Genomic DNA, 16,484 nt, shown 5'->3' on the forward strand with positions numbered 1-16,484 from the left:
AGCAATGTTTTCTTCAGTATGGCTACCCTGTGTTCTAACCATTATGGTTATCTAGGGGAGTCTGTACTTTTTTTTAATTATTTTGATACGTACATGTAATGATGCAATTTGTTACATGTATTGCACTCATGTAGATCGTGAGAAATTTTGTTTCTGTGCACAGTCATACGATTTGTTTCCGGAGCTTCTTCTCTCTATCAAAATTGGTCCAATTAATTAGAATGACGATTCACAGGGGCGTTTTGACGACATCTGTCAAATTGCCTTGAAGTTACCAGGACTCAGTTACGTGCATGCACATGTGTCCCATCCTTGTTCTCCTACAATCTATCTACTCGACTCCCTTGAATGAGATATCCGCGTCTAGTATCGGTTAGAAATATTCTATGACATTCCCTATACCTTGTTTTCTGCAAACTCACCTTCTCTTCCATCACTGACAAAGTTGTTAGTCATCAGAATAACACCAGCGTTCTTAAAAAAGAAAAACTCGAGCACTTAGCATAGCTCTTGAGTTCCTAAATAATGTTAACATAAAAAATCCGAATTCCCGCCTCTTTTTCAAAAAAGTACCGACTTATTTTTAACGCAGCATGCACTTAAACTCACTTAAACAAGTGGGATCCCTCTTTAGGTTATTAACTCTTAAAATACTGTGCTCCTTGAAATTTTCCACCATTACCCTATTTTGTACTTAATAAATCCCGGAAGTTGACGGTCAGCTATCGTGCGCTCTTGTTGATTCTCCTGAACTCTCACAGAAATGGAAGCTGCGTGGAGGCTGAAAAGGAGGCAGCCTGGCCGAATGGTTATAATTGGAGCGCCGGACTTGAAATCCGGAGGCCGCGGGTTCAAGTCCCGCTCTGACCACTTAGCTGGAGTTATTTCTCGGTAGACCCTAGATCAACTCAGAGGTCATGCTTGTAGATATCCAACTGGTCTGCCTCACTCCAGTTGAGACTTTTAAGCATATTATGTTTGGTTGATGTATTTGTTTCTTTCAGTTTAAGTGGCACGCTTGTGAACTAGCTAGGTGTAGCTAAGCGCATTGACCACTATAAACAATAACATTTGAAGATGAGGTTTAGGAAGAATTCTTGTTCAACTGGTCTTGTTCTCCTTCAAGGACTTTGGTCTTCTGCATATTTTACTTACCTTAAAGATATCTTTGTTGTCTTTTCCTCCACCTACACCGCAACCAAGGTCGAGTTCCTCAGCACTTTTAAAAATCTGAAGGAAACACGAATGGGACAGATCAGTTACCTGAACACGCGCTGAGGGACTGTTAATTTATGAGCGCTCGAACATTTTACGTTTTAACTTAGCATAAAATTTTCAGATAGCGTGATAGAAATTTTTGAAAAAAGTTGCGGTGATTTTTCCGGTGGATAGCTATTAAACTCCTTTGAGGAACTGGAGACTAGGGGTTTTAAGGTGACAATACTCACGTACCCGCTCTTTGGTTAGTCTGTTCTTATTTCTCAACAGGTAAACACTTTGGTCCACACTAAGCAGTCCCAGACGCGTTCCTTGAGGAGCCTTAATCTGAAAGACGTAGTGTTCTCCAGGGATTTTTTCTTGTTCGTTAAGCTGAACTAACGTTCCGTCCGCTTGTTGTGAGATTGCATCAGGAAACTCAACCTGTGGTGAAAAAGATTGCCGGTGAACAATGTGAGTTTTATTCTTGTTACTGTTCCCGTTATCTAATTTTCAAATGTGCGTTGTTTGCCGTTACCTCAGTTGGAAGCTTGTCCTCAATTTTGAGCAAAACGCTGTCAGCAACAACTCGTTCATTCGTGTCAATGTAATAGGCAATCAAACGCGCCGATGGAGACATTTCTGGAGTTACACGGATTGACCAGCTTTTAAACATACCATCAAAGTCATCAGTCGTATCATGAGAGAGAATACGTCCACGCGAAACAACCTGAAAGACACGACAATATTGTCTATATTGAATATTGTCCTATCTGTGTAGGAGAGAGATTTTTTTCTCTGGGGTGAAAGGGGTGCAACTGAAAAACGGGTTACTTGGCTTCCTGTTTAGTTACAGAATGTACTACAGGAAACCAAAACGATTGAGTGCACGTTTCTTACAAGGTGCTAAATAGCTAGGGGTCCTCAAACCTGCATAGGTCTGGGTGGAGGAACTGGAATCTCGATAGCAACGGGCCATTTCCGAATTACCTTTAGCCTCTTTCTTAAAGCGAGTCTTGGTGCCCATCCTTTCATATGAAAATGACATTTCATTCTTAATAAGTAGTTTCTTAGAAATCGATTTTGAAATAAAAACTAGCGCTAAAAAGTCACGACGTTTCGACCTCTCCGAGGTCATTTTCAGGTGAGTAAAATTTCTAAATTAGCATAAATATGTTAAAAAACAAGTTATAATACATAAAACTGTGGCGAACGCTAAAATGTTATAAAATATGTGAAAAAGTGTTAAAAATGTACAATGGAAAAATAAAATAATCTTAGCAAGAATTGCTCTAAACAAATAATTTGGCGCGAACTGAATCGCACTGTTTGTTTAGCGTTGGTTTCAATTCTTTGACAAAAAAACATTTCAAAAATAAGGCAGTTAAATTTGTTCTGACACTTTCTCAAGATTCGAAAACTCTGAAAGTTTCATTCACATGCAAATTAAACTCATTTTCATATGAATGATTGTGCACCAGTCCCCGATTTGATAGAGAGGCTTAGGGCAACTCGGAAATGGACTTTTAAATTTTCGCCGTTTTATCAGCTATTACTTAAACTTTCATACTATTTCTCAGCTATCAGTAAAATTTTGCAGATCTCAATTCTAAGTTTTCAGTTGAAAAAGATATCGTTTCTCGACAGTCAACATTATGACCAATTCTCAGGGTCGATCATTTATCTGCAAATAGGTGGCGGGTGAAATTTTGGCCAATTGCACCCTATCCATTTCATCTATTTTGGTGGGTAATAAACATGAAAGGAATACTCGATGAGAAAGTTTGAAAAAAAAAAGGCAATAACGCTTACCGCAAATGAAAGTTTGGCCGACACATCATTGAGGCTTCGATAACTTTCACACTGAATTTTGCGACCAACCTGTGAAGAAAAGCTCCGACGTTACGTAATTTACAGTAGATGTCTTATACCAATGATTATGAGACAAGTCCGTGCTATTAATTACAAGCAGGCCACACTCTTAGGCGGAGCAGGATGTGTTAGACTATAAAGTTTCACCAATAGACTAAGGCCTGGTTCACACCAGCGACATAACGACATAACGACATGATGTAAACGTCGGCATAAAGACAAGGAAAAGGTTTAGTTTTGTCCTTATGTCGTTTTTGTATGTCGTTATGTTTATGTTTAGAATGTTCACACTGCAAATATATCGACGTAACTTCCTTATTTATGTCGTTATGTTTATGTCGTTATTTCGTTTTGTGGCTAGTGTGAACGAGGCCTTTGATACGGCAATCACTTTAATGATATTGAAGCTTGATTCTAGGAGGGAAGGGGTAAAATAGTCTATACAACAAACTATAATTATACACTAAAAGCCTGAAAAGAACGATAACCAGCTAATTGACATTTTAACACGACTCTTAGAAAGACTATGTAAATATGACATCATTTCGCGTTGAAATAAAGATTGATTTACTCACCTTTCCTGGTGAAAGTTGGCGAACCATAATCAATGGGGCATTTCCCGAATCGAATTTCCTCACCAGGTAAACGGCTTCAGCATTTTGTGATTCTTCCAGTTTTTTATTGTCAGTTTTTACCTGTTATTAAAAGCAAACATCGAGAAACAATGACATTTTGGCAGGGCAGGGTAGGGTGGGGTTAGGAACTGAGGGGAGGTAGGTGGGGTGCATGTTATTCGTTTTAAGAACACCCCAAAAGTGAAAACAACATCAACAATTGGGTTAAAAAATTTAATCTAGGTTGAGACAAATTAATCTAGTTTAAAATCATTCCGACCTAAAGACCAAATTGACCTGCAACATACACATGTTAAGAAGTAATTTTGGAAACATTTTGTTAATATAGTGAAAAAAGGGCATATATCACACGAGAATATCTAAGAGCTCATGGAAAACAAAATCAACAGCAACAACAACAACAAAAAAGAATTAGACAATGAAAATTTCTTATAGAAGATGAAAAGAACCTGTATTGTTAGGTACAATGATATTCATTCATACCGTTATTTTGATGGGGTCACACTTTGTACAAGCATCTACAACAAACTCAGCTTCTCCGTTTTTATCTGTCAGGTCCAACACATTGGGATCTCTGTCCTCTCTTCTCACATCTATAAAATTACCTCCTACTTTGCCTTGGGCAGAAATCACAATCGGAACATTCCTCGCTGGTTTTTTGTTGGGGTGGGTGACCTTGACCTAGGAGGCGATTGAAGTTATATGGACGTTAGCAAACATTATCCAAGAATACAATCCGACAAAAGTCCTTTTCAATCAACCCCCCTCCCCTGCTGGGAGATCCCTGGTGCAAATCGTCTACTCTGCCTCAAGTGGATTTGTGCTTGGTTGTCCCGAGTTCATTCCGCACCGCGCTAAGTAAACAGTCAACTGGTCAGACCGGCCCACCCCACCATCGGGGATTCCTGTTTCGTTTCTAATTGATGTATCTGTTGTTCTTTTTTAACTTAGTGTCCACAGAGTGAGGGGGTTATTTAGAACGACTTTAACGCTGTAGTGCTAAAAACTCTGACCGTTTAAATTATTAGAAGTTTTGTAATTATTTATCTAGTTACGCTGTACTAATATTTACCCGTCAATTAATAAATCAATGTATTCATTGTTTTATTTCTTAAATTCAGGCATTAATCTCGAATTGAAAAAAAGAAAATAAAAACACGATACAACCCGTCCATACCTTCACTACAAAACGCAGGCCTGGTTTAAAGTACTTTGGTGTGTCTTTGAACTGTATGAGATACGGACTTGATGTAAACTGGCACGATGTATCCACAACAGTTGCGGAGTTGCCAGTCGCCCGTTCTATAACTTCCGCCCGGACCTGAAGTCTGCTCTTTTCTGGAAACCATAAGTCTCCTGGAAGGTCCCGGATGACCTGAACTTTCACTGGTATGGTGGTGACTCCACTTGAGTTAAGCTAAATAAAAGAAAACAACGACGGGCAATGTGGTGGTGACATTTCCACGGTCAGGAATTGACGGGACAAAAGTCAATACGCTTATTAAGACAAACGTTTTCAAACTGATAAATCCAGCTGCAAGTATTAGGAGAGTGTTTAAGTCCAAACGGCAATACAAAACATTATCCGTCGGGGTTCACATGAGTCGAATTACGCAGAATCTAGCCTGCGAGCAGGCTCACGTTTGAGTCACACGCGCGAGCGGCGGAGAGCGTAGCGATCCGGCCGGGACGCTTATATCTAGGGTGGTGAAACGAGCGGGTCCGAGCAAAAATTGTGATGCAGTAGACTGGGGTCTACTAAGACGAGCAGATTCCGCTTACTTGCACTCGAACTTAGATTTCTATAGAAATTCCACGAGACTCCCTTCTATATGAATTAGCAACTTCTTTTGGTGCATATTTTGTTCTGAGGCAATGGGAAAAAATGAGTTTTTCAGGGTTGAAAACAGGACTTCAAATTTCGCGCTGTGAATGAGTAAGATCTGCTCGCGCTAGTTGTACGCGTAAGTTCGTGGCTTAAGAATAGAGTTCATGGAAGAAAACTCTCTACTCTGGTATCGAGTTATTTCTCAGAACAATGTTCAATCATAACCAAAATCTGTTTCGATAGTTTCTTATTGTTTCTGCCCGTTTGGCGAGTTTGCAGAAGCTTTTAAAATGAAAATAAATCTGACGCGTTCAAGGAGCTAATTTGCATAGTGCAGCGCGTGCACTTTCAAGTCCGAGTCGCTGTTTTCAATTGTCAATATAAAATCTTGACAAAGATCATTTTCGTCATCTTTTGTGCTGAGATGATGCAACAATTATCGCCAACGCTATAAGGTTACTAACATCATGTGTGTTTCTTCAACATAGCGAAATTTTATACTGCGAAAATGAAATAGACAAGGAGTTTTGAGAACTCAAACAACAAAATCGAAATTGAATCGTTATTCCACAGGTCACCCAAGCGTAATATAAGAGTTTGTATGGAGAACTGTGGCTAAAATATAGGAGTTTGTTTGGAGATCAGGAGTTAACATTAAATTCGTTCTATGCATGGGTAATTTACCGAATAAAGACTCTTGAACATTCAATTGTGTCATTTTTTCTCATCCTGGAGAGTTTAAACGAGTTTTGAGCGAATTGTGAAAAAATTTGTCCTACGGTGTTATGATAAGACTTGTCTCTTATTATGACACAGTGGGACAAAATTTTCAAAATTCACTCAAAACTCGTTTAAACTCTCCAGGATGAGAAAAAATGACACCATTGAATGTTCAAGAGTCTTTATTCGGTAAATTACCCATACATTGAACAAGTTTAATGTCAACTCCTGATCTCCATACAAACTCTTATATTTGTGAGTACAAATAAATGGTTGTTGTTGTTGTTGTTAGCCACAGTTATCCATACAAACTCTTATATTACGCTTGGGTGACCTGTGGTTATTCGAGGTTGATTGATGAAAGCGCTACTGTAACTGTGCTGATTGTTTCTGTTTTCTCCCCATATTTTCAGCTAAGCTTTTAATGTTTTCTCAAACATACATCAGTCTTAAACATATTTAAAGCTAGAGATATTGTTTGAGTTCGATGTACGTTTTTACACGAAAGAGCGTAATTGAAGTTCAATTTGTCATGCCAGTTAGCTACAAAACACGGATCGGCGGGCGATCCAGCGTTTTCATCGACAACCAGCGATTAATTGGATTTTTACACAAACAAATTAAAACAGAGCAGTATTTACAGACGAAAGTTCTTATGCCTTGATGAGGCATCACGTGTTGCTTGCAATTGAGACGAAACTCAAACAAGCAAAATTTTATTACTTTTCGGTCGCGGTAGACTCTATGGCGAAATCCTTGCAAGCGTGTGGCAAGGGGAAAGGAACTTTGAAGTTCTGAAACGCCGCTATATCCAAATATATCCAGCTAGTTTTTTACTATGTTATGGAAAAGCTATCGATCTTCAACATATGTAAAATTTAGAGTAGAGTAATGTGGAGTACTCGTAAAAGAAGAAGCGGATCACGACTTGGTCGTGATAAGCGGGACATGTCTGCGTTCGACACTGTCTTACTTCACTCAAATTTGGGCAGCCTACGACGAAAATAGTTAAGTGATCTTCCAACAGACAAAATAGTATTGAGCAGTGGGCCAAAAGCACAAAAAAGCCTTTTGAAAATACGCCACTGGTGGCTCAAAAATAAATAAAGAAAACTTGATTTCAGGTTCGTTGAGAGGAAATTTTTGGCAGCCGTTAATCTCACCGGAAGCGTGGAAGGAGCGCTCGTGCCAATCCTTTTCCGCATCACACATTGGACTAAGAGCGGACTGCCCGTTTCACCGCCCGACCTTTTTCCGCCCTGGATCCGGCATTTCGCGCTCGTGTACTAATCTGTTCCCGGTTGTGCAAAGGCCGATATGCAAATAATTTTACCACCCAATGGAAAGGCGTCGAAAAAAACCAACAGTGTTGACCACGGGATATGGGCGGTGTTATCCACTTCTTTGCGGGGAAATAACTGAGGAAATAACTTACCATAGGGCGATGTCTTGAGAAAAGAATGATCTGGCCGTCAACTGCCGCAATACTCATAGAGACAGCTACGTCGCCAATAACAGGTTTTCCATATGTGTACCTTGAAAATAATTGGACGAAATGTCACACCAACAGGTTACACGTATTAAAATTGTCACACTTATTAATAATTCACAAAGTTTGAATATCTGATCTTAATAAGCGTGATTTTTACGGTTTGTTTCTATGTTTTCTGTTTAGTTTTAGTTTCGATTGAGAAGATACCATATCAGACACTCAAGGCCATAGTTTATCAGTTTCCAAACACCTCAAATTAAAGTTCGTCAAAAATACTCCGCAGCGCATAGTGTTTTCAACTGTCTTCTCGGTGTTTGGAAATGTGGTCAAACATGGTCTTTTGTCTTTGATATATGACTTCATTTCTGAAAATAACTGGCTTACCGTGACAACATTCACGGTGGTTTAATCCCGGAGGGACTACCATATGAAAAAGTCAGAGATGCTTGTCGGAAAATTTGAATTAAACCCCTAAAGGACAGACCAATCTGGATGTGGTTCAAACTTTATTCCACCGCTAAAAGATACCACTTAAAACGAAAAAGGTTCGATAACCAGCCGCTGTTCAGCAAAGGAGCCCTCGCTATTAGACCGGACTCGAGAGACCGGCGGAAATCGAGGCAAAAAAAAGGAAATAAGAGAGTTTCCTTTATTAATAACTTTTCTGTACTTTGACAGCTAAAAAAAAGTGGCGCTTTGTCGACAACACCCTAAGTGAGACCAGAATCCTTGATTTATACCCCTAAGCGAGACGACGAGCACCCCCGACCTTTTCACATGGGAGACCCCCCCCGGGGTTTTAATAGCTCAAAAAAGAACTCGGATATCATCAATCATACCTGGTCGTTACGTCGATCTTGATTTCATTATCTGTTCTCAGTATGTAGGGGGGCACCGAGAGCTTTACCGAGAACTTGGGAAGAACTGAAAGTTCATGACAATGAAAGTCAGAATTATACAAAACGCGAAGAGAACTACGACTTAATCAATAGGAAAACAAATCTTACCATATTCCTTCACCTCGAACTGCACAGATGTATTGTGGATATTCTGTAAAAATTATTGAAAGAGGGAATTGTGTTAATTTTTCCTTACCAAGATGTAATACTGTTACATACGGGAGACATAGTTCAAGATATATGGGACCTTTCATTTGGTCGAAGCTGCATAACTCTATACAATTGGCTGACTCCTTAAATGCTTTTAAAAATCAAATCAGGGCGCTCGACCTGTCAGACGTTGTATCGCAATATAAATGTAAGGATTGCTATTTATGTAGCAATTAGTTTTTGTCGATTTGCAAACTGCATTTATGTAGGTTTTCTTTTTTTTATTGTACATATACTAGATTGTAAACTTATTTTATTTATTTATTTATTTATGGAGTAATGTAGATAGGTGTCCCCAATTAGTTTTTATTTGTAAAAACTAGAAACAATGACACGATAATAAAGTTATTATTATTATTATTATTATTATTTTTATTATTATTATTATGGAAATACGATCTCTCAGGATAAACTAGAAAAGGAAGAAGTAATAGGTACTGCTTCTAAATTCCTAATTTCCCGAATTTCTTATATTTTGTACCATTCAGTTTGAAAATGCTTCATTTGCCAAATGGAGAAAGTAAGGTGTCTGGCTACTTAGAAACAAAATGTGGAGCAATTCCCAGCAATTTCCACCACAATACAGATTTAACTTCAGACGGGTGCACCAGTAATGGTATGGGGAACAAAACATGTACGTATTTGAACACTAAGTTGTCGCCCGTACGCCCTCATCTCATACAATGAGATGGACTGGGGAGAGAAGAGCAGGGGGTGTCGCCATCAATTCATAATCATCATTTCATCTGTTCTTAAACATTAAGCAGATTCAAAATGCAAACTAGATCAGCCTCGTCCAATGAAACTATATATATCCTAATTTTGAACCGTGTCTCATTTCTGGAAATGTTTATGTCATTCAGCCCCATGATAAAAAGAATAAAACACGGGAAATGAAATACCTGGTGACCGTAAACGGCCGTAATAGTCCAGTTGCCATGGAGAATAAAATCGCCCAAGTCAAGCCTCTTCGATATGATTCCTTGGTGAACAAATAACAGTATAATAAGTCGGAACACGTATTTTCAAAAGTTTATGATGGTATTTTACAATAAATGTTCCTGAAATTTACGAATTGAGACTGTAAATAGAAAACAAATTCTTAGAGAAATTCCGTGTTGCGGCTAATTCTAAGTTGGTCAAGGTTTAAAACCTGTGCTAGTGTCCTGGTCTTTCCATTGTTGCACTCGGATCCCCTGAGGATTCTGGAGTAAAAGAAGGAAAAAGAATTTGTCAAAATACATTACCGGGGCCGTAAACTCAGTTGGTCAGCCGAAAATGTCAACAATAAAGTTAAATTAGAATAAGCTAAAGTGAAAGAAAAAAAAGGAGAAAGAATTTGCCAAAATGGTCCTACTGCTGAGAGTTGCCGGGGCAGTAAACTCAGCTGGTGTGCCAATAATTTTACTTTACCAATAAAATAAAGCTAGTACATTAAAACAAGTAAAAGTTGATAGTTGATGTCCTTACTTTGCTATGCCTTCGGTTGCTCTTAATTACATGGTTAAGTCCAATGTAGTCCAAGATTGTACCCTGTCATGTTATTCTTCTAGTTTGTTCAAACTTTATGGTTTGAAATACCTTTAGGTGGCTTAGCTGTGTTTTTACAGTTCATTATTACTAAAAATACCTCTTGAAAGCGCAAACAAAACAAAACAAAAACTTACCATAACTATCACAGTAATCTGCATAGAGAAACAAAAGAGATAAACAAAGTAAGATAGCTGGTATTAAAAGTGCTTTTCGGCGATTTAATCTTCTCCAAACGCAAAATGCAACAGGGAACTTTTACTCTGTGCTAATCTACGAACCGCGCTATTACGGCAGGAAACTGGCAGTACGCAATCGGGTGAATTCTTCCCGGGGAGGGACTTCCATACAAAAAAGACGGGGGTACTCATCAGAACTTTTTAAGAGAAACCCCAAGATGTACCAAGATCCTGTTTTGCGGGAGGGGTTTGAAATTTTTTCCACCCCTGAGAGGTACCGATTCTAGAACAACCAGGAACAACACATTAAGTGACATTGACTTTTTTCAGCTCAATACTCTAAAAGGTACCGTGAAAGCTCCCGCTGTGAGCCTTTTAAGGCTGAACACCCTGAGAGGTACCAAAACCGCTGAATCCCTAAAAGGTACGACGAGCAACCCCGCCCTGTTTATATGCGAGTACCCCCCGGGAAATTCTTAGGCACACAGTGAATTGTAGTGAGGTTAATCTTGCGGATTATCACTTATCTCACTTTTTCATGCATTATTGACATAAATTGGAAATCGCATAGCCCACCAGTAATCAAAAACGAATATTGCGCACCTGTATTTTCTTAGTTGGTGTGCTATAATTGATAACAATTAAACTTTCGATAGATGTGACGTTTAAAATGACATAAAAGGCGCTAAATAATGAGCGAATACCCTCATGCTTCTCCTAAGTTAAAGCGCATTTTTCTTAAATATTTCAAGGCATGCGCATCGAACATTTACGAAGAATGAGCGACATCCACCACGACTTCGTGTTTGACTGAACAATATTACGAGAACGACATCAACAACGAGAACAGACTGAACAGTAACAACACAGCGGTGAAAACAACAGCAATTATGGCAACAGCAGCCAAAGCCTTCATAACAACGCAAGATGTACGTCTAGGTTTGATAACTCGACTTAAAACAAGCTCGAGAACACATTTTTGTTTGTTCATAAAAAGTCAGTTTTGTTTGTTTAGTTAGGCGAAGTTGAATAAATAAAGCCATAAAAATGAGACTTCTCTCAGTGCAAGTTTTGGCATTTTCACGCTAACTGAAGCAATTAAAGTGAAGTAGAAACACCGCATAGCGGATGTATCAGCACAGTAAAGTACTGAAGCGAAAAGACAAAAAGAGTTTGATGAACCTGATGAATAAATCAGAATGGAAGAATTCCTTTCCTTACCTTTCTTCGTGATGGCTTCATGTCAAACTCAACGGGAATTACTCGGAATTTCACTACAGAAAAAAAGGTAATTTCGGGTAAGCGGAGGTTAGAACTTCAATGATAGCTAATGATGTGAATGATAAATACAACACTTGCCATTTCACTGTTAAAAAAATTAGGGTTTGCACTCCTTTATATTTGCTTCAGTGCTTTTCTTTTCTTGCTTTCCTACGTATGAAGCCTGGCCTAAATTTGACAAGATTTTACTTTTCACAGCCATTGAAAGGGTTTAAAGCAACTTCGTTAACAGTTTTTGTGACATTATTGGGATAATTTAACTTCCTATCAATGGATATACTTGGTACTGTAATTTGTCAGTTTGGCACAACAAGTTAGCTACAAGCTAGCTAGCTACAAGGGAAAGTCTTAAAGGACCTTAGTTAGGCGTCGAGTTCTTACCGCTCTGCCTGGGAGTGTAGACTGGTTTGTCTGTCTGTATGAACACCATTCCGTCTCTGTAGCTCAAAAGAATCTTCGCTTCTTTTTGAAACTGGAAATGACCGTCATCTGACTTGGCCACAAGATAAACGTACTGCTTATCCACAGAGTTCGTATCTGGTAAGTTCTCTGGCTCCACCTGGAGATAACATGGCAAGCACCGACATCAAAAACTCTTCAAGGTCCTACAGTTACGCCATCAAAATGTCACTTCAATATCATTTGTTGATCTGTCTAACTTTTCAGTATCTTGACGTATCTTGACGTTGGAATAGAAATACAAGGCTGATCAAAATGCTCTTAAATGTGTCTATTCAATTAATTAAACGCCAATATGAAAATTGCAGGCAAGACACCCAAGGTCGCTGCAAAAATTGCACGGTTTTCTACTCGTTTCGATGACATACAATAGTCTTTTCATTAATTTATAAATGAAATTCACCCTTACCTTCACGGTCAGAAAAATATTGCTTCCTAGAAGGGCAAAAAAGAACATGAGATTAGAAGTACTTGTAAGCAGGCTGTAAGATGGTTCACCGCTCTCCCCCTATTGGTTTTCAGGAGGGAGGAAAACCGGAGTATACGGAGAAAAACCCTCGGAGCAAGGCGAAAACCAACAACAAACTCAACCCACATATGACACCGGGCCACAATGGTGGGGGGCGAGCGTTCTCACCACTGGGCCAACCCTGCTCCCCAATAAACAAGATTGTATATAAACGAGATCGCTGTAAGGCGTGGCTCTAGTAAACGAAATTTTTGCTATGCTTTTGGGCACGCTTGCAATTGTACGAGCGCCAACTGTGATTCAGCGAGTGTCCTACAAATACGATTGTTTGCGCATCCGATGCGCTGAGCATTTGTGCTGTTTCTTGCTCCTGTTGGCGTTTTAAGAAAGAAAATTCACCTTTGTCTACAACTCCTTGTACTTGGGAGAATGTTTTTCGTCTGTGTGGGAAGTCCTGTAGATACAACTTCACTGTCACGGGTTGAGCATTATCGAAAAGGGAAATCGACACTTTTTCGTCGACTCCAATGTGAAATACATTAGGAGCCATGATGGAAAATCTGCAATAAGAAGAAAGAGAAAAAAAGTCAATCAATCATGTATCTTAATCGAATTGCTCCCTACAGCCTTTGGAGCAGAGTATTAATAGTGAAGGGCGAGGGGCCGAAAGAGAAGGGAATTCCATCCCCTGTTTTCCACTTGTTCTCCCTCAGCCCCTCCCAGCCTACCCTACTTGAATGCTGCATGATCTGTTGACCCTGAGACGTTTTTAGACTGTCCAAAACACGCATAAATTAGTACATGGTTTGAATTGTGTGGGCATGCATTAATTTATTAGTGCAAGGATCTCCAAAGGTACGCATCAACCGGTTACATCATACCAAAAATGATCATAAATTTGTGCAAAACCGAGCATAGCAACTGCCCGTGCGAAAATTACAAAATGTAATGTGTAATGTCGCCCAACGGAATTCGAGTGCTAGGGAAGTCTACACTATCGAAACCTGAACTAAGCTGTGCTTTTTTTCCTCTAGGGCACGTGGGACGAAATGTACAAGGGAAAAAAAATCAAACTCGGGAAGTATTTTTCATTTTTAAATTCCTCTTCTAATTACATCTGGAGATATTGGCAGAGTTTTAGCGGAAGATAACAACCCACCCTCAACGCGAAATTGTAACTTCCGGTTTCACAACAGCCTCCACGGCAAGGCATCTGGCGTTTGGGCGTACAAAATTGAAACCTAACTCGATAAATGAATATTTCATATAACCTTTTTTTACTGCTAGTGTTTCTTAAAACTGATAGTGATTGTAAGAGGAAAAGAAGTCAACCCCAAATTACCCTTGAATCCCATAAATTTATTTTAAATTTCCAGTTTCAGAGGAGCTTCATGATCAACTTCGGGAGTGAAGCCGGTCTATCCACGTAGGCAGATCACAAGTTTGTTTGCGGCAGTTTCGCTTGCACGCATGTTTTCCTCACTCAGTTAGTGATTAAAACAAATAAGACCATGATGCTGCTAGGTTGGACAATTTTGAATCGCATATTGAGAAACTTTATCACGAAGGAAGAGCTGACTGAAACCGTATTTCTTCCTTTTCCTCTTTGCGTGTTCGTTTGTCTGCTTACACAACAGCATACGCAATGAATCACTCATAAATAAGGAGATCGAGTGCTATTATTCCTCATACCCGCTACATAGATGGGTTTGCTGAACTGTCAGTTTAGATCTCAGAAGCCGTCCGATTTCGCATGGCCTTTGAGTGACTACATAAAGTCTTCTTCATTTGTTCAGCTTAGCGGCTCTTGAATCGCAGAAATTAAATGACTGCTGAATATAGTATTTTGTGCTTTGTGGTCTTGCTTTCACTCACTTAAGAAAATCAACGCTTTTCCATTTGGATTGCAATCGTTTGTTATGCGTCTTTGACTAACGATTGAGACTATCGTCATTATCACACAACATTTTGAGCTTTGCGTTACTTTGACGTAACCTAAGACATTGCGAAATATCGCTGATAGATTTTTTGAAACAACTCTAAAGTAACTTACCGTTTGGCGGATATATATCCTGTCGCAAGAAGGAGCAAGCTTACTCGAAACACTGTACCAAATAGCTCCGCCATGCTTGCAGCAAAGCTTGGGGACACTGAAGTCTCTTCCTTCAGTGCTGTGCTTAAAAGGCGTGTTCAGATGTGCTGAGACGCGTCTCCCAAAAACTCGTTGAGGTGCTGACAGCTAAGTGCCAAGTTTCTTTATCGTATTTCATTTCCTTTCTATCATGAGATTTCGAAAATGTGTTCAAGGTCATGACAGTAATCTTATTAAAATGTGGAGAGATGGGAATAGGAGATGGGGGGAGAACTGTGAGGAGACAATTCCCTGTTGTCTGTAAACATCATGTGGAAATTAGTGGGAGGTTAAACTGAAGGAATTTCTAACCCGGCGTTTCTGACACCCGTAGGCTATATTGCTTATTCTCTCTTAACATTCGACGCAAACCAAATTACAGCCTGTAACAAATCTTCAATGGTCTCATGGGGCGGGCTTGTTCCAAGACTAATTTCAGGATTGTTCTCACTACAGTTTGCGCGGCCGTTTTCGCCATAGATGTGTGTAAAAAAAACCCGGGGAAAAAACACACCGTAGATCGTAAGGTTAAATTCGTTAAATTGGTGCCCCTCGTTTCTCTCCTCGGAATTATCTTTGGCTTTGGAAGGTCCTTTTCCCAGGGCTAGTTTTCTCGGAAATCAAATCAAGTATTGATGATGGATGAAATTACAGAGTATAGATAGTGCTGAATCTCGTGGTGTATACACTTTGTTTTTCTCTGAACTGTTCATAAGTATCACTTGTCTCTGGGGGGGTACTCGCAGAAAAATTTGGTGGGGGTGTGCAGCCCGATTCCCAAAACCTTTACCCTATTTATGACCAAAATCTGCGTTTTTCCCTAGCCTATTTATGACCTGACCAAAAATTCGATACCCTGTTTATGACAGTTGCAGCTGACACAGTTGCCCTAAACATAAGTTTTGAAGGGCTTTTGCTTATGATTTTATCGATAATGATGTAAAGTAGCTTCTTCTAAACAACATACCCAATTCAAGACTAGAGTACAAAAACCATACCCTATTCAAGACCAAAATGGCCAAAATCGATAACCTATTTATGACCAAAACGGCTGAAAAACATACCCTTTGGGGCCCCACATACCTATATAGCCCATATAAGGGAGTAACCCCTCCCCCCCCCCCCCCCTCCCATCGGGCTTGTCTCTTTTGGCGAACAATTCCACATGTCACAGACCTTGGAAGGGAAGTAGTACTTATCGCATTACACAAAACAAGCATGATCTAATAACGGTTTGATCACCACGTGGCCAAAGACATGCAGTCTAATACAGGATATATCATTTCGCCCCCTCAATTCTATGTACCTGCACTTGGCATTCCTCCAGTGAGGTAGGCGCATTCGGGTTTTGCTCAATAGCAAAGGCATAGTATTTCACAGGCTGAGTAAATGATACTGTGTTTGTTTAGAAATTTTTTCAGTTTATTTTAAAGTCAGAAATTCTCGTCAAAAATGAAACGCTTGTGAAAACGGTATTTAATACTACAGCCGTGTGTAACAAGAAATTGTTCAGCTCCTTCCTCAGCATGTTCGCAATATGTTTTTTTTCCGGCTGGTCCTAAGTGTTAAGAATATAAATATC

At 39.5% G+C, this 16,484-nt stretch overlaps 1 protein-coding gene across 1 annotated transcript in view; it reads right to left on the bottom strand.

Moving 5' to 3' along the window:
- Positions 1 to 14,956, bottom strand: part of LOC110067160 (complement C3-like) — a 34,440-nt gene extending 19,484 nt beyond the window's left edge. Inside the window, exons 1-19 of the mRNA XM_020774455.2 lie at positions 14,825 to 14,956; positions 13,171 to 13,331; positions 12,712 to 12,737; positions 12,225 to 12,402; positions 11,784 to 11,836; positions 10,521 to 10,538; positions 10,007 to 10,058; positions 9,756 to 9,835; positions 8,752 to 8,794; positions 8,584 to 8,668; positions 7,688 to 7,787; positions 4,882 to 5,121; positions 4,188 to 4,385; positions 3,645 to 3,764; positions 3,010 to 3,078; positions 1,736 to 1,927; positions 1,453 to 1,641; positions 1,156 to 1,230; positions 423 to 474 (exon numbers count right to left, since the gene is read on the bottom strand). Of these exons, the coding sequence (XP_020630114.2) occupies positions 423 to 474; positions 1,156 to 1,230; positions 1,453 to 1,641; positions 1,736 to 1,927; positions 3,010 to 3,078; positions 3,645 to 3,764; positions 4,188 to 4,385; positions 4,882 to 5,121; positions 7,688 to 7,787; positions 8,584 to 8,668; positions 8,752 to 8,794; positions 9,756 to 9,835; positions 10,007 to 10,058; positions 10,521 to 10,538; positions 11,784 to 11,836; positions 12,225 to 12,402; positions 12,712 to 12,737; positions 13,171 to 13,331; positions 14,825 to 14,898 (2,005 nt within the window). The 5' untranslated portion in view covers positions 14,899 to 14,956. The remainder of the gene's footprint in view (positions 1 to 422; positions 475 to 1,155; positions 1,231 to 1,452; positions 1,642 to 1,735; positions 1,928 to 3,009; positions 3,079 to 3,644; positions 3,765 to 4,187; positions 4,386 to 4,881; positions 5,122 to 7,687; positions 7,788 to 8,583; positions 8,669 to 8,751; positions 8,795 to 9,755; positions 9,836 to 10,006; positions 10,059 to 10,520; positions 10,539 to 11,783; positions 11,837 to 12,224; positions 12,403 to 12,711; positions 12,738 to 13,170; positions 13,332 to 14,824) is intronic.
- Positions 14,957 to 16,484: the final 1,528 nt, after the last annotated feature.

This window comes from Orbicella faveolata, unplaced genomic scaffold, assembly GCF_042242905.1.
Source record: "Orbicella faveolata isolate gen_17 unplaced genomic scaffold, um_ofav_v1 contig_36, whole genome shotgun sequence".
Classification (NCBI taxonomy): Eukaryota; Metazoa; Cnidaria; class Anthozoa; order Scleractinia; family Merulinidae; genus Orbicella; species Orbicella faveolata.